The following is a 24,275-nucleotide window of genomic DNA, read 5'->3' on the forward strand; positions in this document are numbered from 1 at the left end:
AATGGACTAGAAAGCCCTGTCCCACAGCAGTTGCCCAGTCGAGCACCACAGGGTTTTATTTATGGGCCCAAGCTTGGTGGCCTTTGTGGCACTTAGTCATGTTTATGTTTGCTGTGTAACATCAGCAGATAGCTGTCAGCTACAGGAAATATATTTCACATGAATCTTTATGCATTAGACACTTGTATTACGGAATTCATATTGGTGTGTAGCAAATCGTGTCATGTTGTTGTGGTTTAAGCCCAGGCAGCAACAAAGCACCACACAGCTACTTGCTCACTCCTCCCCCTCCAGTGGAAGGAGGAGGAGAAAATATAATGAAAGGCTTGTGGGTCAAGACAAGGACAGAGACAGCTCATTCACCAATTATGGTCACAGGCAAAAACCAGACTCAACTTGGGAAAAAAACAAAAACAATTTAATTTTCTACCAATCAAATCAAAACAAGGATAATGAGAAGTAAAACCCAAATCTTAAAACACTTCCCCCCGCCTCCCCCTCCTTCCCAGGCACAGCTTCACTCCCAGATTCTCTACCTACCCCTGCAGCAGCACAGTGGGATGGGGAATGGGGGTTGGAGTCAGTTCATCACATGTTGTCTCTGCCGCTCCTTCCTCCTCAGGGGCAGGACTCCTCACACTCTTCCCCTGCTCCAGCGTGGGGTCCTCCCACAGGACATAGTCCTCCATGAACTTCTCCAGTGTGAGTCCTTCCAACGGGCTGCAGTTCTTCACAAACTGCTCGAGTGTGGGCTTTGCCATGGAGTCATGGCCATCTTGGGCGGCATCCACCTGCTCCAGTGTGGGGTCTTCCCCCTCCTTCCTCACTGACCTCGGTATCTGCACAGGGGTTTCTCTCACATTCCAATCTCCTCCCCTGCTGCAGGTTCCCCTTCATAAATCTGTTATACTAGAGATGCTACAGCAGGTCCAACTTGGAGCCGGGGAAGCTTCTAGCAGCTTCTCACAGGAGCCACCCACCCCTGCAGCCCCTACCCTGCTACCAAAACCCCATCACATAAACCCAAAACATGAGAAATCTCAGAACCAGAGTCCTTAGGAGCATCCAGGTATTAGAGTTTGGGGTGCAATCTGAAAAGAAAAAAAGTGAAACAAAAGCACAAAAAAATGGACAGTGGAAATACTTATCATATTTTCCAGAAAAATATTCTGTTTTAAAAAAATGTGTTTTCTGTCATCTCTCAACTTGGTGATGTGACATCTCTCCATATACTATCATTAGGTCTCATTTCAAAATAATGCTAGCTTTGTTGTGCAAGTATCTGTCAATACCCAGTCATTTCTCTCTTTTAATATCTGTCCATGTGTATGTTTGCTCCTACATACCTTTCCTAGGTCTATAGTACCATGATTACATTTCAGAAATGCCTGATTTGGCATTGGAAGTTTATGTTAAATAAACATGCTAATTTAATCAAATAGTTTTGGAACCTGTTTCTAGTGAGTTATTCGCACTTCTCTACAAGACTGAAATCTGGTTTTCTTGAAAATCACCCTTATTTCTGCTGTCATTGTGAATGAAACAGCAGAACCAAATTACTGCGTTGTATACCAACACAAAATACCAATTAGAAACAACAAGAGTGTTATTCTTTCCCATGACAGAAGCAAAATTAGGCAATAAATGTAGGAATGATTTATACCTCCTGTCTTTTATTTTACTACATTTCTTTCCAGTTGTCCTGTACCAAAATTTATTTTTCTTGCTTACATAATAAAGACTAATTTATTTCTTTGAGAAATATTTTTGCTAACTCTCCTTTCCTTTCTTGCAAGGAAGCTTGTGCCCATCCCCTCGCCTTCCCTTTTATTTTTTTCAGTCTAAGGAAAATGGCTGCACCTGGAAGAAAATGGATCACAGTACTCTGAAAATTTTCTCTGCAGTCTCTGAGTTTCAAGAGGTGAAAATATCTCCTGATTTAAATTTCTGAATTAATTGTTTACTCCTTCCAAATGGCAAAAAAAGCTGTTTTGGTCCAAGTTTCTAATTGATGCTGTCATTTTACATACTTCACATCAGTTAATCTGGGCACTAGCATCTAGCTGCAGATTTACTGCTTTGGATGTTTGTGCCTTTCTTTTAATAAATCTTTGCCATTATGCTGATTTTTCCTAATTAGTTATTGCCACTTATTCTCATTTTCATTTAATTAAAATGCTATGCTAAAAATATAAGTGAAGATTCAGTTAATTTGTCTTATAAATAGATGTATAATTAATGAAAGATTTTTAAAAAGCCCACTCACAATGTGATCCTGGTACCTTTTCCTGCGGTTCACTCTTTCCCTAGTGATATACAAACAAACAGCCAAAAGATTTCCTTGATTTTATAAGCAGACTTAGGGCTGTATTTGAGTAACTATCTCTGAGACAAAATAGACAGATTATATTAAAAAATTACTGTCATCTTCCCACATTAGACAATTGTTTACAACCCTGATGCTCTCAGGAATATATATATATATATTTTGGTTTCATCAAATTTTTAATATGTGTTTCAGTGAGAGGGGATTTTGCGTGGTCTGCCTCAAAGCAACGAGTTCCATCATGTTACGTACATAAGGCTGATGTCTTTTAGGATAAGTGGTGTCAATGAGATGATGATAAAGGTCGTGTACCTCTAGGTGCTAAGTACTACAGATTTCTAACTCCATGATCAGTTTAACCTTCACCTTCTGAGCTGAAGATAACAAAAAGACATGAATGTTATGGTACCATCTGAAGTAGCCTATAAGGTAAATACACCTCCATAATATTATTATGAAAATGAAAAATATAGGTTAATTCAAATTTTCCTGTTTCATGTCTGACGGAGAGGGTTCTGTTTATTTGGGGGTTTATATAAATACCTAAACATTGGTCCTGCAAGCAAGCCTGCTCAGGCAATTTGAGTATTGCCTGCACTCCTCCTCTGGAGCACTCTGATCTGAAAGAGTACATCTGTGACAGAACCAGGTACCCATTACACATTTTGTGTGTAGGCTTGCTCTTAAATCAATATTTTTATTTTGCTGGTAATTAATCTTTTAATATTAGGAATTGGAAATCTGGAAACATTGGATTTACACTTGGTTTTGTAGCCATTTATCCAGTGGGAAAATGACTGCTTCATCTGCGAAAGAAAAACTGCATATGGTAAATATCCCACCACAGCTATGAATCTGGTATTTCCTAAAATAGGAGCAATTGGATTTGATTTATTCATTATCAGTTTATTTAAATTTAACTTTATTTTTTGTGCTACTGTGTATGCCCAATTCAGTAGATTGCTTCTGTTAAAAAAAAAAGAAGACAATGTGAATATTTTATTATGACCACCCTTCATCAACAGGATTTATCAGCACAGTTTAAAGCCTGAGTTGTCAGGATCTGCAGCACAGGTTACTCTTTCTGGTGAGGGAAGATCAGCAGAGGGGAGAACAGGATTGATAGGTAACATGAGAATGATGGTTTCCAAAGAAGGAGAAGCTTTAGGTCCAAGGATGTATGGAGGAGCCAGGATATGAGGACGGAACAGCTCCTGCTAGGTCCACCACACACACAATGCAACTTCCCCTCTGATGCCTGATGCTCTTAGCACAACATGTGTTGCTGCATTAGTGGTAGAGTCCACTCATGCGGCCATGGCCTGTGGCTGATGACCTTTACTCACAACCTCATCTAAAAGAGGTGAAGTGGCAATTTAAAATCCCTTTTATAGCCCTGTCACGGGGTTTTGCTGGAGGACACTGGAGCCAGAGAAAGCCTCCCTGCCAAATACCAAAGGCCTGGGACAAAAAGAAATAGTCTGTTCAAAGCAGTAGACATAGCTGCAGACCATAGCAACAGAGATTGGTAAACAACCTAAATATATTCACTACTACAAGTTTATTCAGTGAAATACATGAAGAATACCTTTAGCTACAATGTGGTCTTGTTTTCCCTGTAGCCTCTCACAATGGAGCAGCACTCACAATCACTGGTGTAAGTGTCTGGGCATGAAAAAAGGGTGCCAGGTGACAGGGAGGCTCATCCAGACCAATATCCCATCTAAAAGAAAATTAATTCTTCTTCCCCTTAGGACATTTGCCCTAAAAGAAAGAGGGTGAACCCTTCCTTTCAGTGCTGCTTTACGTGACTGAAGGATAGTGACATCCCCAGCATACCAGAAGGTTTTCTCATCTGCAAAGCTCTGCGTCAGTTCTGAGTTCATTCCAGTGAGGGTGCTGATGACTCTTCCTCACTGGCTTGCCAGTTCCTTCCTCGGTGTGTCCCATCAGGACTAAGAAACTTTATGTTTTGATAGTTTGGGGATTTAAGCATGGGCTACCATTTCTTCTTATAGTCACCTTAACTAATCTAATTGTTGCTCATCAGCTTTTCTGTCATTATCTTGAAGCAAACTCTGCAGCCCAGCTGAAAACTACAGTGTTGTCTCTTGAAACTTGACAACAATTACATATCAGACCTGAATTTACCATCTATCACTACCTACAATCCTTTCCAAGACCTGCTTGGTTACAATGTCTGTAAGAGCACAGCCATACTGAGTAACTGGTAGAGTTATTAAAAGACTGGTGAATAGAATAGTGATGCTGACATTACTTAATTTTCCATTTATTTAAAATGCTGACATCCCTGAAGGGATGCTATGACTCAAGACTAGACAACACCACCACTAAAGTCCAATTGACATCACATGAACCCTCCTCTCACCCTGCCCAGGGCAGCAAACCAACAGGACTGGATTCCAAGCTGGAAACGCCAGAGCAGAGATTTCTCAAAGGAAAGCTGTTGTCCTTAAAGTCTTACAGAAACTTCAGCAACTTGTTTGCCAACACAGATAAATGGGAAAATGGTGTAAGAGCTATAAAATGAATTATAATATTTTTGCAGGAAAAATATTTTTATTGTATTAATTTAAAAACTTATTCTTACTCTTTAAAGATTAACTGGGTTGTTGAAGTCCTTTCATTACTATAATAAGGTAAAAGGCTCAAACTTCAAAAGGCGAAGGAATTCAGCAGTCTGTCTAGTAGATGTATTCTTATTTTACATTATTTGCAATTTAGTGCACAGCATAAACCTTTTTTTTAAATAAATAGTTCAAAAATGTATATAAGGCAAGCATTATGTCATTAATTTATCTTAATTGTTTATTATAAGTCTTTTGAGAAAGTTTGTTTTTGCATCAAGACTAGTAATATTTGTATGCCTGCCCAGACTGGTGTTAATAGGGTCTGCCTTTCTAGATGGCAGAGCAGGAGGACAGTTTGTCATACACGATAAAATTCTGCACAGACATGGAACCAGTCAATTTACTACATGTAATCTGCCATGAGGATGTAAGTACATGGCATCTCTGTGAAAAATGAAGATGTTTATTCACATCTCTTTACCTTAGGCACCTAAAGTGAAATCACTCATGTAATATGAATGACCGGTATCTCTCACTAGGAGAATTCAAGCTCTCCTCCTTGACTATAGAAAGACAGACAGAGTTAGAATCCCAAATTGGACAATTCTTTCAGTGATGGTAAAAATAACCCCCATCGTTAACTCACTCCTTAATGTTCCCAACTAAAATTTCTGCCATAGTGTGATTATGACCTTTGTGCCTTTTATTTCATAGAATCACAGGTTTCCTCCCTGTATCTTGTGCCCTAGCTAATGACTTTCAGCATCCTTTGCTTTTCAGGTAAGTCTTGCTGCCCACTACCTCAATTAAAGCCTAGATATATGTATATATAAAACCAACACGATTCTTGGCTTTTAGCCTCCAGATTATTTCACAGAACGTCTTCTTTGAAGAAAAAACAAGTATCTTTAAAAACATTTCTGAAATTATTATATAAAAGTAAGTAAAAATAATGTTGATTTTATTTAATCTAAAAGTATTTTTCTATGTCTAAACCTGTAATTTCAACTCCCTCTACAGTCAGTCAAAAGCGATAAATCTCTCAGTGGTGTGTTTTAAACAAGTTATGTTCTGGACATACCTGATTCTCCGCTTTGTCTATCAAGGGAATCTACATAGATAGGTTAATGTTTAAATGTCCACAGTTAGGTTAGATAAATTCCACCCATGGAAACTTAATGAAAGAAAAACTTTATTTGAAACCTCTGTGAGGCAGCATGATTAGGAAAAGTGTTCTCAGATCTGTGCTAATCTCTGTTGAACACTGTTTTTCAAAAGTCTTTTGGTTTCTGTCTCAGTAGTGAGCCAAAAATAAAAACTGACCATTGAAAAATTATGCTATTTACTAGAAAGTGTCTTTAATAGAGAAGATGGAATTTTTTTTAATTGAACTGATAGATTTCTTTAAAATTTACTGTCAAAAGTTTACAGCCAATTTTCACTTGCTCTCATCTAGGGTTTAAAGTACTTTAAGCACACAAAGCCCAACCAAAACTCACATAATTACTTCAAAGAAAATGGGCATTTGCAATTTTTCTCATGCAAAAGAAAGACTACAGAGATAACAAATGATGTGTTTGTTTGCTGTGTGCTCTCTTGTAACCATTGCTTATCTGAGAAAAAGCAGCTGAAGATTATAAAGTCCTAGAAGTAGGTGAGGTGAAGGTAGCTGGATGGTTTCATTTCTGTTGGAGTGTAACTTAGATACTGATTTCATCAGTGGAGGGGTGGCCTTCGTATTACTCCCTTTGGAGTCTACAAGACCATGGAAGTTTAGTAGGAGACTTAAGGTCTTCATAATGACCATTTCCACACAAGACAAACAACCACTAAGAACACAGCTAGCTGGGTGCTGCAACCAGGCTGATTTAGCTACTTCCAATGCTCTTGTGACCTGAAGGCTGCAGGCAACTGTCCCAAAGACAAAAGACAAAGGTGCCAATGGCAGCACCTGCCGTATGTCACTGCTGCCCCTCAGCTGGCACCTGGAGCTCTCCTCAGAGCACCTCAGCCCTAACCCTGCCTGTGCCTATTTTGGGGTGAGTTCTATGGCATTGCTGACCCTTCTTTACCCAAGGAACTAGGCAGGGGAAAGGAAGGTGAGAGCTAGTAAGAAACACAGAGACAAAAATGTTGACAATGCAACTGTACAATCAGTCCTGTAGCACCTCAGCCTTTTGGGAGGGTGGGTGTTATGTTGTGGGCAGCACAGATTTTGACATTTTCTGGTCAGACTGATCTGTCTTAGACATCTGTTGCTGCTCCCAGATCCCATGGGGAGGACAGAGCATTACTCACAGCTTGCTGATCTGGCAAGTCCACGTCAGGGTCACTGGAAAGAGGGAAGGGAGCTGGAGACCTCTGCATCTGAGTCACCCTTTTATGCCCAGCCCTCACCTTTCATGATAAAAGCCCTGCAGGCACAAACACCTGGGTCACAAACCTTCACAATGCGGCCCTGCTTTGGCATATATACTCTTCTTATAGTGACTGTTACCCTGAATCCAGTGACTGCCGCAGCACAGAGTGAAAAAGGTGCCACCGGAGAAGACGCCTATCCCCCTCTGTGGGACCTTGCACCTGAAAACCTGCTGGGTTTCCTAGTAAAGGACAACAAAATTGTCATCAATGCTTGGAACTATCAAGAACGACTGGGAGTGTATAAGAACTTGCTAAACTCTTCAGCCAAATATTTTACCACCTTTGGATCCCAAAATTTTGGCAATATTCTCTGGGGATTACCATTGCAACATGGGTGGCAATTTCGTACAGGTATGAATTAAGTCCTTAAGCTGCTGGAACAACAAAGTGTTTGCCAGACCCACTTTGGGTCATCCTTTCCCAAGGTTTCTGCCTCACAAGCCCAGTATAGCCTCAGATGGTGTAAATTTTGACATGCTGAGCTAAGCTGCTAATTTGAAAAAGAAATCCTGAATGAAGGGAACACCCTTGCCTTGTTGAGCAACAACTATTAAACGTCCTAACAGAAAAATGTATTGCTACACAGGACTGGTCAGAATCCAGAAGATCTATGGTTTAGATCGCTAATGTTTCAGTTAGCTGAAAATCTTTGTAAAGATATTCACAGTTGTTCCTGTTTATATTAGGTAGGTTTCAGGGCCTGCATTCTGCAGTGCTGTTCTTAAATTGCTAACTAATAGGCTTTTTTTGGTTGTTTATGTTATGATCTTCTATTGGTGGTTTGAGTTTCATTTCTAATACAGATAGTTGAAAGTCCACCTGTCCGTCTGAGAATTTGTTTCCATTTGCTCTTTTTGATCAGTTTAGGAGTAGCCTCATTATTTTCTAAACATGTGTTTTACACAAAATTAAAATTTGTTCTGTTTGTTGGGGTTTTTTTTGTTTGGTTTTTATTTTGGTTTTTAAATTATGTCCAAATTCTAATGGCTTATCCCCCCAAAGCTGGTTGTTATCTGGGGCAGTCATTCTTGTTTGCTTGTTGGCTGTGCCAGGGAAGCTGATACAGAAACATGTGTGAAAGGTCCCTTGAGGCTAAGGCTGCAATATCTTATCGAGGACTTTATCAGAGAACGTGTTCTACCACACGCTGCTTCACATGCAGCAGGCAGTGAAGCTTTCCATTCAAAGCCAGAGTTGACTTGCCTTGTTCTAGCAACCAGGAGAGGTGGAAAGAAGAGAATAAGAGTCAATCATGTTTTCAGGAACTTTTTTTAGTAACAAGGCATAAGCAAATGCATCTGTCTGCCTGTTGTTTTCTCTATTGGTTTTAGTCTGTAGTTTCATGAGGTGGTGGTTTGGCTGAAGCTGTATGTTTGGAAGACAGAGGGGCTGCAGCTGGTGGAGAAGGAAGGCTGCCAGCATTTAGTCGCACCTAATGGAAAATAACTACTAAGTCAAAATGAGGAAAAGGAGGTAGAGTAAGCAAAATCCAAGGAGGCAACTAGCTGGCAAGCAGAGAGCAGCAAGAAGAATTTGGCTGGAGTTTAGGCAAGCTTTTTCCTCTTTCCCTTCTTTATGTATAGGAAAAGAAAGAGATGTTGAAGAGGATGGCTGGTGCAACAGGAGAGTTGACCCAATGTGTGGCGGAGGCAAAGATGACTGGATGCAGAAGCTACACTTGAGTGGCGACATGCTGGAAAGGACCTGGTTATGTAGTGTGGCCTCATCCACAAAGTGAAGATGTGCCTGGTTGCAGTGAGTTCCCAAATAGAGATGAGGGACACAGTAGGTGAGAGGAAGGTTTGCACCTGGTTGCACAGAAAGGTAAAGACCTGCTGTCACCAGCCAAAGAGTTGTAGGACTAGTCCTTACGCAAGGAGATATATTTTTGAAATTACTTGATTAGAAGGTTAAAAAAATAGTAGAAGGAGAAATATCACATGGCTGGAAAGCGTTTTACACTAAAAAATGTGAGAAGTTGAAGGATGACTAGATAAGGGGGAAAGACAGACATAATTTTGGTGCATACAGTAGTGAGGTTAGCAACTGGCTAAACCTAATACAGATAGGCAGCTGGGCTAGATTAGTGAGGAATGACTGAAGCATTTGTATATTGATATAATAAGCTTGGGCAAATGAAAGCAGGATTTGAGTTCATCATGCCAGACAGCAGATCCTTGAAAATACTACAAAAACTGTTGAATTAACAATTCTGTCTGGTTATGAAAGTTATGTTGCTGAGAAAATATATATTTTTTTTAATGTGGTCCTATATAAACCATAAAAAGCAAGTGAAGCTGCTACTTAATAAGAGCAGTACAAAGATTTGCAATAATCTACTCATGGACATAAAATGGAATCAGTACTTTGCCTAAATTTACAGTAGAGACAATGACGTTGAGACAGCACAGCTGGTAGAAATGAGGCTGCGGAAACAGAAATTATCACTTGGGAGACGGAGTTGAACTGAGAGTCCTACCTACACAGACTGAGGAAACTGGATATTTTCTACCCGCACTTGGAAGAATTGACATATAGATGTACAAATCCAGGAGCAATAACTTTAAGAAAGCTTCAGGTGGTATTGTATATGTCTGAAGAGTAGGAAAGGTTGTACCTATACTGAAGAAGAAGGAAAAATGGGATAAGGACACAATAATATTTCTTTCTCCTACATCAGCAGTAGATGAGACATTAGAATAAGTAGAGAGGAAAGAATATTTAAAGACATGCAGATAAACAGAAAAAGGCATAAAGCACAGCTTATGTGAATCAAAGGTAGCTTGTGTAAGACTAACTCAATCCCTTCTTTTATAAGTGATGTTTTACCGAAGTCCAGAAATACATTTCCTCCCTTTGTAAAATCAAAGCATAGAATCAAAGTTTTTAATGACACTTTACAAAATAAGAATGAAACAGGGAATTGTAAATCTGGTAAAGGAACACCTGAAGGAGAATTTAGTGACTAGTGTTGCTAAGGTAAGTTTACAGCTAAATGGAGGATATGCTCAGAGCTCTTCAATTATCATTCTTGAAGAACAACATCATTTAGCTTTTTCATTAACAACCTTGCCACCAAAAATATACCAGAGAAATTTGCTTATGAGATTGCACATAGTTGCTAATGACATACATGCTAATGACATGGGAGGCACTGTCAATACAGAGAAAGACACAAACAGCTTGGTGTTATGTGTTTGTGTGGCACGGGTTTTTTTTGGTGGCGGGGGAGGGGCCGCAGGGACAGCTCCTGTGAGAAGCTTCTAGAAGCTCCCCCGGCTCCAAGTCGGACCCGCCTCTGGCCCAGGCCGACCCAATTGGCAACAGTGGGATAGCACCTCTGGGAGACCAGGTTTAAGAAGGGGAACCCGCAGTGAGTGGGGGGATTGGAATGTGAAAGGAACCCCTCTGCAGATACCGAGGTCAGTGAGGAAGGAGGGGGAGGAGGGGCGCCTGAGGAGCTGGATGTCCCTGCAGCCCATGGTCAGACGGCAGGCTGTCCCCCTACAGCCCGTGGAAGTCCACGGTGGAGCGGAGGCCCCCCAAGATGGCCGTGACTCCATGGGAAAGCCTGCGCTGGAGCAGTTGGTGACTGAAGATTGGCCCGCAGAAAGGACCCACGCCAGGGAAGTTTGGGAAGAACTGAAGCCCGCGGAAAGGACTCACGTTGGAGAAGTTCATGAAGGACTGTCTCCCATGGGAGGTACCCCACGGTGGAGCAGGGGACAAGTGAGTTGTCCTCCCCCTGAGGAGGCAGGAGCAGCAGAGACAAGGTGTGGCGAGCTGACCCCAACCTCCATTCCCCATCCCTCTGTGCCACCAGGGGGAAGAGGTGGAGAGAACCGGGAGTGGAGTTGAGCCGGAAAGGAGGGAGGGGTGGGCGGAAGACGTTTTAAGATTTGGGGTTTACTTCTCATTATCCTTGTTTTGATTTGATTGGTAGTAAATTAAATTGATTCTGTTTCTTCCCCAAGTTGAGCCTGTCTTTTGCCCATGACCATAAGTGGTGAGTGATCCCTCCCAGTCCTTGTCTTGACCCACGAGCCTGCCTTTAGATTTTCTCATCCCACCGTGGCTGGATGGGGGGAGCAAGCAAGTGGCTGCGTGGTGCTTTGTTACTGGCTAGGCTTAAACCACGATACTTGGATAGACCTGAAGACTGAAATAACAATCATGTACACAGGGAATAGGAGGGACCAGAGAGAATAAAACTGGAAGTGGAGTTAGTGCTTCCAGCTCCAAGTAATTCATATATATGTTATAATTATCACTGATACTGCCTGGGACTTTTCATTTTCTGAAAACACCTAGGCTAACAATCTTTGGCAATCTAATGTACAATTCTTTTGCAACATTTTGTCTTCTTTTTCTTCTTTTCCTTTATCCTTCCCATTCATTCCCTTTGCACACCAGTGAACTACTGCTGCCTATTTCTGGTTCCCTGTGTGAAAGTAGAATCTTGGAAAAAAAAAAAATCTTTCTGTAAATATTAAAAATTACCATTTTTCATTTAAAAATATCCTGTTGAACTGCATTCCTCAACACTGCAAATTCATGCCCTCGGTGTTCTGCTACTGAAAGATATAGGCTTGAGCAGCTAGCATGTCCCAAAGCACAAGCTCTATCCAGTCAGCTAGAGAGGATAATTAGGATAATCTGTATGCACATGGTTCATGATCATCTCTTCTTCTCGAGTGAAAAGTATCAGAAAATTTAGTTAGGTTTTTAAAGAATGTAATGAGGTTTAGTTCTAATTTGACAGTAATGACAGTGTCGTTTTTCAGCTGACTTGTCAGACAGTAAGTGCTCTGCAGGGCAGAGTTTGGGAGCTTCTGGAACAGCTCGAGTCATTGGACCTGACCATGGTGATTTCACGTCATACTCTTAAAGCAGACTTCCTCACTCACTCACATGACTAATAACCACATAATGTACACGTACATTATGCTTTCAGGAATTAGGCTGTTTCTCCATGTCACATGTTTAAAGTAAAATGTGCCTTACATGCTGTCACGAATAATTGTGAAATGTCTTGCATGTTTGCTACAGCACAGATGCTTGAAAACCCTGCTAATCAGGTACAACAATGTTTGCATGCTTAGCTTCACAGTAAGGCCATGTTTGTATGCATGATTAAACAGGAAGGGATTCTGTATCACACAATGCAATTAGGTGAGACAATTACTAGCACATTTAATTTGTACTATTCTGCTTGTTAAGCAGCTCTCTTACACTAGCAGCCCTGCATCCATTGCAAATGATGCATCAGCTATACATGTGTTTATGTCCATATGTGCGTGTATATTTAGAGCTCTATAAAAATATCACTGCAATGTCCTACTTTCAGACAGTTCCATAAATTTTCAGAATACATTTACAGTGAGGAACTGTAAAACACAATCAAATTAAAATGCACTGCAGAAGTATTGACTGAGAAATTCAGCTACTCTAGGAATAGTAGTTTATGAAGCAAAACAACAGTAATTCTTCTGCTTCTCTGAGCAAAATGGTGCATGCTTTACTGCTATATAATTTTTTCATCTCAGAGGGATTTCTTGTGTGAAAAAAGATTGAGAAGTATTTGGTGTATTATTTCATTTGATTCAGGCAGATTAGCAGATCCTTCCAGTGTGACTTCCTGTGGCTATGAAGATGGAGACCTCTTGTGCATATCTGTAAGAAGCTGGTGGTCCTGTAAGTATGTGCTGTTACATTGTTCTCCAAAACATGATTAGTGTTGTAAAAGGCAATTTAGAATCTTTCTTCCCCTTAGACTTCTATATTATAAAGCAATTTCAGTGCTACATAATTCTCCATTGAAAACTTGTAGCAAGACTCCTAAGTGTGAGTGACTAAATGAAAGTTAATTGACATTGATAACTTATTTGAGGAAGGAAAAAGATGCCAATTTTCAGGCTTAAAAATGTTTGCATTGCAAAAATGCATGTGAAAATGTGTGCGAAACACCATGATGGGTATCTATATTTGCAGACATTCGTAGAAATCACAGTTTTCAATTACTCCAGAGCAGATTTGTTCAGCTTAGATGCTGGAACTTCAAATTAAAACTTGGTGTGAGAATGTCAGGCAGGAATCTCTGTGGTTCTTGCATCACCCTCAGTAATACAAATCTGACAGGACTTTTCTGCCTTCAGTTGCACCTCCACAACTTCACTGTGGTCAGTAGGCTACACAGAAAGAAAGAAAGGGACACTTTGTGCCCATGATATCCAAATAACTTCATTATCTTTATTACACTGACATTTATCCAGCAGGCTTTCAAGTATTCATCTAAAACTTAGTTAATACTTCGACCTGGTGTACATGAGCGACGAGGCAATTTCTGTTCACTTTAATATTGGCTTTGGAGTTCTAGTAGGTTGAAATTCTGTCAAAATTTTTTCATTATTCCAATGAGTAGCAACAAACTGAAGTCACAGAGAAAGTGTAAAGATCTGAATTTCTATTGTCAGTGCTCCTGATACTTTCAATGTTTTCCTCATTATCTCTAAAAATACACATCCAGATAATTCAGTCTTCCTCAAAATGGAAATATCCAAAATTCCTGCATGCTTTTCATAATTCAGGCCATTTGTATATTGGTGTGTTGAACTGGAGGGATTAAGTTAATGCATGGTTTCTCTTAGTCTGAGATACACCAGAATTTCATTTGTAAAAATGTCTGTCATAGGTGTAACAGGAGACTGGCTCTATCCTAAGCAAATGTGCATTGCAGGAAGCAGCGTCATCTCAATGATAGTGGTATCAAATTTGGAACCACCTTTGCACTACGCAGTACAGAGAAAAAGCAAAGTGTCAAACTCTACTGAAGACCCAGGGGTGAGCTAACTCAGCCATATGTGCTGTTGGCATCACTCCTGGTAGATGTGGTAGGGCACCTTGTCCTCCCATGGGACATAAGGGTAGGTCCACTGCCAGGATCATGGGAGAAGTAACAGTGTATGAGACAGGATACTATAACCAGGTTTTCACACACAAAGGAAAAAGTGGTTATATCCACTGCTGGCTAAGAGCTTTGTAGAAGAGGAAAGAAAGGAATCTGGAATGCCACATGCAACTCAAGGGTATCCATTTATTGTTGCGCAGGGCAGCCCAATGAATAACACTTGTAGCATCAATACAAAAAGCACCAATGTTACAATGGTCTGTGTCTCAAGTGCAAGAACATGTGTAGCCTATTTCCCTCTGGTATTTTTACAGCCTATATGGAAACACACTCCTCAAACCACAATGCATACCTAGATTTCCACAGAGTTCATCTTACAAGGCAATTTCTTCTGAGCCCATAAAAAACATAAACAACCATTAAATTGACTCATTTGATTAATCAAAAATATTTAATTAATTTGCCTACACAAATTGTATATCCCAACCAGTCCAAATAGAATGCCCCAAACAATGTTTTTGTTTCCATTTTTCAAAAGCTGAATGAACATATTATTTAAAAAAATAATTCCCTTGTTCTCTGATCTGAGTCAAAGTCAGTATTTTTGGAGACTCATACTCGAACTCTGACTCTTTTAGAGAGTTTATCTTCTATTTTTAAAGAAATGGAACTGACAGATAGGGTGAGATGAAGAAAGACAAGACCAACCTATAGAATACAATCATTACTTATGTCTAAAGGCAATGAAATGATGGAAATCTTCATTTTTTTAAGGAGTTAAAGCCCTTGTAAGTCCTCCAGTTTAAATATTCTTTCCCCTCCTAGGGAAGGGAAAGCTTCATATTCCTTTTCATGTAGCACATTTTGCCCTCTATCACTTCTGTGCCTTGCTCTCTCAGCTTCCCTGCTGGCCTGTCCCAAGTCCCCTTTTCACCAGACCTGCTGGCAGGTTTCAGCGAATGGCTCTGTCCCTTCCCTGCCACATGAGTGCTTTGGTCTAGAGACCCTTTGAATGAAGCCTCTGGCTGTGAGCCAGCAATTAAATGTATATATCTTCAACTGAACAAAGGGATAAGCATATGTGGCAGTGCATCCGTAACAGCATAGAGTAAATTTCAAATATAAATTTAGAGTAAAATCAAAGCTCAGTGCGATACTCCAACTTCAGTTTCCCATTTCTTTGGATGGCTAGCACTAGGTGCTCTGTGGCAAGGTGTCACATGCAGTCCCAAGCAAAAAGGGTCATTGCATAGCCCTGTGCAAGCAGGGGACCTTCCTGGAATAGAAACCACTACCTGTACTTTCTCAGTGTTTGCATTCCTGCTCTTTACTTACTTCTAACCACCGCATGTTTCCTTCATACTGATTTTGTTGCCTCCAGAAAATGTATAAAGTTAGCCTTAATTTACCCTATTGCAGCAGGAACATGCAAAAAGTCTTTCAGACTGCACAGAAATGTCTCTTACTGTTGTGAGAGTGCAAGTGGTTTTGGCTGGCCTTCAGGGCAGCCCTCTGTGGCACGAGTAGTCATATGAAGCCAGAAGTCAGCTTAAATCAGAAACTCACATTTAATAGAGCCCAGAGTGTTTGAGACTCTCCCTGCTTAAGAACTTCAGCCCTTTTTACCTAGAATAATATTCAGTATAGTCCTTTCCTGCATTATTTTTCTGCCTTCTGACACCCAAGCAGGTACCAATATGTAATGTATGCAAGCCCACTGAAAATAATGTAAGTACTTTCTGATGTGAAATCCAGGTTTCAGTACTTCTCATGAAAATAGTGAACGAGAAGCAAGACCAAGCTTAGCAATGACTCCCAGTGCGACACTGTCTTCTTGTGACTTGAGATTTTTCCTTTGCTCTTCTGACAGGCCACACCTTTCTTCCTGAAAATGAGCAAAATCTTTTTTAAAAGCAAAATTATCATTTTCCAGTAAAATATCACTAGTATTTACCTTTTCCTTTCTTATATGCCCATGATGAATAGAAGAGGTTGGTGTTATTGATGAAAACAATATTCACGGAGTACCCCTTAGTCTTTCTGTACTTAGCTTGCAACCAATATTTGAGAGACTTTTGATGTCCTGTCCGTGACAACCTATAAAGATCTTTTATCAGTTGTTTGTTGTTTCCTGCAAAGTATAGCACACTGTCGGTTCATGCATGGCTATTAAAGGACAATATAAAAATGAATATTACAAATCATATCTAAACCAATACAGATATCATCATTAGTGCATTTCAGTACATATGTCCCACTGCTGAACACAGTTGTATCAATGGCAATTTCAAACGGTAGCATTTGGTATGGGAGAGTGTTCGTTATTCTATGCAGGAATTTTTATTTGCTTGTGCTTAATACATCCTCCTTTTTCATTATTGTCACAGGTATGAATTACTACTTGGCTGTCATACCCTTTCTGGGGGCAGTGGAGGCTGGCCTTTTTGGGCAGCTGCAGTACGAGATAGAAATATTGCCACCAGAAGAGCGAAGAGCTGATTTCTGTTACAGCGTTGCCGACTGCCGTTCTCACATTCCCAAGCTCATGGATGACTGGAAGGCCTATTTTGAAGTAAATAATTTTACTTTTTTTTCATAATTTATAGGAAATGATACCAGAATATCAGCTTTAAAAAACATTATTACTGTTATTGTTAAGATTCAGAGAGCTTGCTTTGCTTTCAATAACAGCTTGATATAAAAGTAACAAGCAGGAAAAATGAAAAGCATAACATAAAGTGAGTCAGAGCTAAGAAGGCCAGGATTTTTACAGGTTATGGATTTTTTCCTTCCTTCAAGATAATTCTGTATTTTATAGTCTATCCCAAGAGACTGTTTTGTTAACAGTTAAATTTGTGTTATTCTTATACTGCTTATGTTTGCAATGCAAAATAAGCATGCGAGATAGAACATTACTCTTGAAAAATGGCCTTGCATTGGTTTTATAGGGTTTATTTATTCCTTCAAACATCTAAAAATCTGAAAATGCTAAAACTTCATGCAGAAGGACACTTATTTATGCAATTAGATATTATCTTTCCTCCTCATTCAGCTCTTCCCTAATCTCAAAGATGACAATATTTCTTACTTCAAAGTTCAATAACTATTTTTATACATAGGCTTCTATATTCAACATTTTTGTTGTTAAGCAAATAATTGATAATGATCAGAAAATTTAAACCATAAGTCCCTCTTGGCAAGTGTGAGTGAAGGTAGAGGTTTTAGGAGCAGGACTGGGTTTGTTATCTTAAGACTGTTTTTCCTAAGCAGTATGTTTCAGAAGTTATAAAAGATCTCCTTCTCAAATAGCCATAATGATAACCATTAAGGATAATTTCCCAAAAATCTTCTGAAAGTTGTGGTCGAAAGAGTATAAACAGGTTTTCAAGGAATCCAGTATTTCAGCACGGAAGCTTCCATGGCACTCAGATACAAAAGTCCACTAAATTATTGTGGCAGAATACCTGTTTAGGTATTTATGTGGATAAAACTGTTGCTCTGTTAAAGTCAAAGAATGGCAACTCCCGTTAACTTCAGTGGGGATATGTATTAACTTTATAAATCTATATTAATCATCTTTTTCTCCTTATGATAGACATAGTTACTTATAAAGCAGCACATTCTAACTACCCAAAAGCAATTTCCCTTAGCTTGCAAACTTACTGTTCTGTGAGGTATGTACTTAAGTCTAAAAAATTCATTGGGTTTAAACCTCTCCCGTTTCTCTGTCTTCTTTCCTCCTTGTTGCTGCAGTATCTGTTATATACAGGGCACAAAGCCGTGAGCCCTGCAACCTTCTCCTCCTTCAAACTGGATGATGCCCTCTGTCTCATGTGGAGGGCACACGTTGCCTCCATTGCTTACGCACTGCCCAAGTTCCAGGACAGGTACGGGGACAAGAGACTTGGCCAAGGAGGATCTTCCCATCTGCATGCCTCTTTGGAAGATAGTATCCCAAAAAAGTCCACACGTTCTTTCGTACTTTAGGCCTCTACTCTTTAGGCTCCACTCTTCCTTCTGCTGTCTTGCAGCCTGGGATGACCAGTGAGAGATGGCTGCCCAGGCTGTGATGGACGGGCAGGCTGTGGGCTTAAAAATAGATGCTGATTCCTCTCTGGGAGCATGGGCCTGAGTCAGGAGCTGTATTTAATCTCGGCAGGGGCAGTGATACCAGAAGAAATTATGTAAAAAGTGATGAAGGAGGTTGTAAGTCACTGTGGCCCTGACACCACTCAGGATTTTATACTGAACAAAGCACATTTGGGATAAATGATCAACTACCATGCTCTACAGGGGATTTCAGTTATCTGTTACATTTTTTATTTTGATCTCTTCCAGCTTAAAATATCTCTCTGATCCAGAAGCAAATTTTGGTGAAGACTGGGCTAATGCTGTGGATTTCATTGCAGCCACACACTTCTCTACAGATTTCCTGACCACAAACAACTTCCAGGCTTTTCTGCCCCAGAGAATGCTTGTTGAAGGGGATGTCCTCCCATCCATTAGTGACTTCAGTCCACAGCAAAATAGAGTCCTGCTTTCAATGAGGACTCTTCATAAAGCAAATCAATTAACAGGTATGAGCCCGACCTACAAATGTCTGTAGTTCTTACATATTTAATATCTTGTTCCCTCTTTCAATACCTTTCTCCATATGAACACAGTGAATTTTGATATAAAATAGTATAAACACTTCCTAGAGACTAACAGCAAAACAGTAAAGCTAAAAGTACAACCATAAGTAAACAACACACCAGAGAGCAAATGCAGTAGATGGGATGACACTGAAGATAAGCATTGAGGATTTCCCATCAAACAAATACATCTTTTGTTGGAGCAGATGATCTTACTTTTTTCTCCAGTTTTCACAGGATCTTTAAAAACACAGGCACCACTTTGTGTTTCACCAGTTAAATCTGAAAAAATTAAAGCTATAAATAAAATTATTAGATCAGTTGAGGTCATTACAAAAAATGGACAAATGATGAATATCATCTGTCCCAGCAAAACCGTATCCTTAGACAATGCTGGCTTCTCCACGTTCACTAAAATAACTTCTGCATCGCCATCCAGCGGTGAGATACAGAATTGCACGCGCCTGAGGTTTCAGTTCATTCGTAGGTATTTCTGGGTTGGATATTTTTGTTTGTCCTTTGTGAAGTAAAGTTATTTTGAATCTTTAAATGAAAATACAGTATAAAAATATACTGAAAAACTAGTATCCAGAGCCATAGCAGTTGTTTTGTGATCCTCTTCTGCCCACACAGTTCAGTGAAAATTTTCTCAGTAGCTGTATTTGTAGCTGAAAAAGATGCGTAATGAAGCTACTCAGTGTTACAAAAGAGCATCCTCGCATCCGCATCACAGAGTGCTTCCCTCATACCTTCCACGTAGCATGATTCCTCGAAATCTGAATAAGGATCTTAACAGCTCTATCCCGTCCCTGGTAGTCTATGCCAGAATTTCAGGAAACAGTTCAGGCTTTCTTGACCTACCTGCAGGAGGGGACGGGGGCACAGGAGGGAAAAGCAGGACTAGCAGGGCAGCAAGGAGGGAGCAGAGCACCAGGGCAGCAGAGCAGATGACAACAGCACTGGAAGGAGAGAGGAAAAGAGGCATGGATGCTGAAGATGGTAGAGGGAAGGAAAGAGCGGGATGACGAAGTTTCATGCAGGTGCAGCCATAATGAAGTCCATAGCTGAAATCCCTTGCTTTGCAGACGGGAGGTTTCCCTGACTATGCTTTGAAGGGATGGGCTTTGCATTCGGCTGGGACTTAAATGCCAGTTAACTCAACCTGGTGAGTGATTTGCAGATCAGAAAAGGAGCTTTAAACCAAATTTGACTTGTGTCTGCATCCACAGCTTCAGTGGGGACCTGAAACACTAGATCTTATTGACACAAAATGCAGATGACAAAATGTGACATACTGTTTTTGTAGAGTTGGATTCTTAAACCTTTTAAACACATCCCGTGAGATGCAGAGTCCTCTTCTGGTGCTGCAAACTTCAACAGCAGATAGAGGGTCTCGGTACCTCTTACGATGTGACCCTGTCCAACTGAGAGTGAGATTTGATTTCTTGATTCACAGTTTGATTACTCTTTATTTTCCTCTAGCTACCTCTGCCTGTCCAGCAAGGACCTGTATTGAGAGAGTACTCTGCTACCTCTAAAGCTTCTTGCCTCATCAATGGTCAGAAGCTTTTCTTTTTATGCTCTGCCTCCCACTGATATCCGAAGGCAGATGAGCAGATGCCTTGTTATTTGAGACCTTCCCTGCTGTCCTAGCCTTTCCTGTGGTCCTACTAGGCAAAAGCACTGTTTTCTGCCTTCTCCTCTTAACTCCTCATCTCTCCAGTACAATACCATACGAAGTCAATTCTTCATTGTTGCCATTTATATAAAAAACATGTTTTGCAGGAGAATAATCTCCTCTTGGTTTTCTAGCAGACTTTTTTTTACCCTCAGATTTCCTCTATGGACCCTTTATCCACTAAAAAGATTAGCACTTAGAGGAGTAGGGAGCAGGTAATGACTTTCCTGCAAACTAGTGCTATGCTGGACTGGTCAGGCATACTTCTTAGAGAGCCACTGCTTCTTGCATGGATGAAAGTATTAGGATCATTTTGTTCTTTAGGTTGACGCCTTAGCTGGCAGAGAGTGCAAATTCTTAGTTGCTTTAGACTAAAAACAAAGACATGCATGATTGTAACTACCAGGCTACTGTTTCATAAGCCATGAAGCTATGTGCAATTGCAGACCAAGACCTTAACATGGGTCTTCAATCACTTTGACTTCCAACACTGGTGACGAGGGAACAAACCCAGTTGTCTGTCAAAACAAAGGATCCTGAGCTGAATGAATGGCCTGTGTCTCCCTACACATTTGTAGGCAATTATTACCCCATCGGCATGCTCCAGCTTTGTGTACATTTCACTGTCCACAGGAGAGCAGTGGGTATTTATTGCCAGACATGCACTTTGTCCCTTGTGTGCTGTGAGCTGCGTGTGCTCCGTGTTAATTTGACAATGTCACATTGTGTTTCTTTCCAAGGAGGATTGCTGCTGAAGGTCTGGCAAAAGGCTATGTCTACCGAAGCAGGAAGAAAAATGGGCCGAAAACTGATTGAAGAGTTGGCTTCGAGCCAGAATTTTGACCCAGTGGGAATATATAATGATTTGAAAGGAGCAGATTTGACAGTGCTCACTTTCTTGAGAAAAAGGAGTTCCAACACTGATTGATTTAATCTTTTAACAGATATGTGTGTGTCTTGGTAATTTCTTACAGCAGGGTTTCTCGAGTCTGCCATGTCTGCATCTCTTTCATATTGAATCAATATTTTTATACTTAATTTTGCTAATTAGCTCATGTGTTTAACTCATTTCCTTATAAATAAAATGCCTCACATAAAATCTTACTTTATTACTTTTTTGGGGCTTTATAAATAATATGTAATTATTGGAGACAAGATTAAATACAAGCAGATTATATTCTGTTTCAGACTGTTTTTTTCCCTGTATACAGAGATCCCACCAGATATGTAACTCAGGTCCTTGATGGTCTATAGATAATCATCCAAAACTTTTCTCTGAAGTTCTGGTACAAAACCAATGCCTTGACTGCTTCCCGCCAAAGTCGTTATTTTGCAGACCACCTGCAATCAGATTCAAAGATTTCAGGCTTAGCTGATTAAATACTTAAGTACAGATGGATTCCCTTGGTATGCTGCTTTGTAACAAACACCTAAGTGCCTCATGGTACTGTGGAGCCAGTTCTGAGAAGTCCTGAGGCAAATGAGCTTATTCTGTAGCAGCTTTTCTATGACCAACAGAGATTTCTGGCATTTGATTCCGTTCACTTACCTCAAAGAAACATTGAACGATCTGTCGATTTATGTGATTACATAGTCTGTGTAACCCCAGGTTGCTTTTCCGTTTCCCCGTGCCTAACCCTTCTCGTTGCAGCGTGCCATACGTTAGATTTGATTACCGAGGAAGAGATGCGTTTGCGCTGTTTGCACTCCCAGCGCCTAGCGTGCTCCGACCCAAGCGCTGATCCCAGTCGTCTGGGCGATAAAACATACAGGGAATTACTTGTAACAGCTTGCCGTGACAGGTTGTGGGGAAGCGGGGCAGGGGTCCTGCAGGCAGCCAGGGCTTGAAGTTTCTTAGGAAATCTGCTGACTTGGCTCCTCCGTCCTTATGAAGACTTCCCCTAGAGAGCAGGCGTGGCTTGACCTCCCTTGCCGTGGGGGAGAGGGGAGGACGGCGATACAGCCGCTGCCTGCTGCACCCCAGCAGGTTACAGCTTGCCGGAGAGGGTATTTGAAAGAGACACGGCCCGTAGACTCCTGCGGCAAAATAAGGGAAAGCAGCTTCGCTACCGTTTTCTACCCGCCCCGCGTTTTCGGTGGCACCGGCATCCTGGTGGGTGGCTCCGTCCCATACCCCCCGCTCGGAAGGTGAAAGGCGCGTGCCGCCGCATCTCCCGCCGCCCACGGGAGGTGTCTCCCACATCGCTCCGCCGCGCTCCCCCTCTGCCTCTCCTCGCGGCGGCCCTGCGGGCGGGCGACTGCCAAAGGGCTTCGGCGGAGCGGGAGAGGGGAGGCTGGGGCTTCAGCTGGAAGAAGCTCCGGCTGACTCGGCAGCAGCCCAGCAAGGGCCCTTCCGGCCGGCCCCTGCCCGGCCGTGCCCTGAAGCCACCGCCCCGCCGGGCGGGGGGAGCGGCGGTGCTGCAGCGGTGAGGCAGCGCTTTCCCAGGCGGCGTCCGGCCGCCCGCCGGGCGCCAGGGCCGCGGTGCCTGTCTGAGCTGCCGGTCCAGGGGCGGGCAGCGAGCGGGAGAAGCGTCCTCTCCTCGGGAGTCTCCGCACTTCCCGAGCTGTTGGCCAGGTACCCGAGTAGACAAAGGGGAAGGAAATGGTTTGCGCCCTTCCGCGCCACTTTCCCGGGTTGACGGGTCCTTTCTCCCCAAGCTTGCACGGTATTTGAACCGCAGATTAAGAAGTAATTATCAAGACACTGAGCAGGTAAACACTCTGCCGTCGTTTAACGTCCCGGGACAAAGGTTTTAATTATTCATTGTCATTTTATGGATAAACTCTAAATGTACCATCATTACCTAACAATTTTCAAAGGAAATACATTAATGAGTTCTAAGAAAATGTGGGAGTTTTTCCCTCAATTACCTGGTTCATAGATCAGAGTAATTAGATTTCAACAGCCTTTAGGTGTAATCTAAAAGTAATTACCACAGCTGCCAGCTGTTAAAATATTAATTGTGCTCCAGAAAAGTTTGGAAAAAAATTTTGACCTTTTCTGTGGTTAACTTAGATTTAACCTAGGCAGAACTTCGAGAAAATAAAAAAGAGCTATTAATGCAAATAGGGAAAACAAACTTACAAATTGTAAACTGCTGCACTTGAGGGGATATTTGTAACACGTTTTTGAAAAGCAAGTATCTCCTTACCTGAATTTATGGTAACATTAGGAAACTTTTCAGTATTTTGAAAAAGAACCATCTTGCTCAGTACAGCATCAGGCATTTAGGTATTTCAGACACTTTGTCGGAATCCAGCATGCCAACTACCCAGGCAAAGGATTTGGAAACTGGCCAGCAATTGCACTTTGGTCATTGATGCACTAATAGAAGTTTAGATGAAACACGGGATGGTGGATTCTTACAGGGAGAGCAGACCCAGGTATCTTGAAACAGAAAAGATGCATCCTAGTGAGAAAATACACAGGTATCAGAAACTAAGCAGAGAGAAGTGTATGAAGAGAAGGCAGCACAGGTATGGTAGGATGTCTCTAGAGAAGTATGGGAGAGCACTGGAGGGGCCTGCTTGCTAGTTAGAGCTAGCAAAAGCTGACAACTACCAAAGCGGGGGTTTGCCCAGCAAGGGGGCCTTACAAAGTGGAAGCGGTTTTGTTCCTCAGCGTTTGTGTGGGGTATTCAGCTCTGTTCTCATGCCTTTCACACATGTAATCTCTTTACTGAGGACTGCTTGGCATTAAGCAGAGCCACATTCTGTG

General features: G+C 41.3%; 1 protein-coding gene across 1 annotated transcript; it reads left to right on the forward strand.

The window, feature by feature from the left end:
• The first annotated feature begins 7,367 nt into the window (after positions 1-7,367).
• On the forward strand, positions 7,368-21,485 carry C5H6orf58 (chromosome 5 C6orf58 homolog). Its single transcript, XM_049800176.1, has 6 exons — positions 7,368-7,689; positions 12,946-13,032; positions 16,633-16,817; positions 17,999-18,132; positions 18,584-18,822; positions 21,298-21,485. The coding sequence occupies exons 1-6, from the start codon at positions 7,368-7,370 to the stop codon at positions 21,483-21,485; spliced, it is 1,155 nt and encodes a 384-aa protein (XP_049656133.1).
• The last annotated feature ends 2,790 nt before the right edge of the window (positions 21,486-24,275 follow it).

The sequence above is a fragment of the Accipiter gentilis genome, chromosome 5, assembly GCF_929443795.1.
Source record: "Accipiter gentilis chromosome 5, bAccGen1.1, whole genome shotgun sequence".
Lineage (NCBI taxonomy): Eukaryota > Metazoa > Chordata > Aves > Accipitriformes > Accipitridae > Astur > Astur gentilis.

Excerpts from the sequence above, each read along its gene's own strand:
- C5H6orf58 (XM_049800176.1), top strand. The coding sequence starts at position 7,368 with ATGCGGCCCTGCTTTGGCATATATACTCTTCTTATAGTGACTGTTACC. Across the intron at positions 18,133-18,583 it reads CTGCCCAAGTTCCAGGACAG|CTTAAAATATCTCTCTGATC; the intron begins GTACGGGGACAA and ends GATCTCTTCCAG. Across the intron at positions 18,823-21,297 it reads TAAAGCAAATCAATTAACAG|GAGGATTGCTGCTGAAGGTC; the intron begins GTATGAGCCCGA and ends TTTCTTTCCAAG.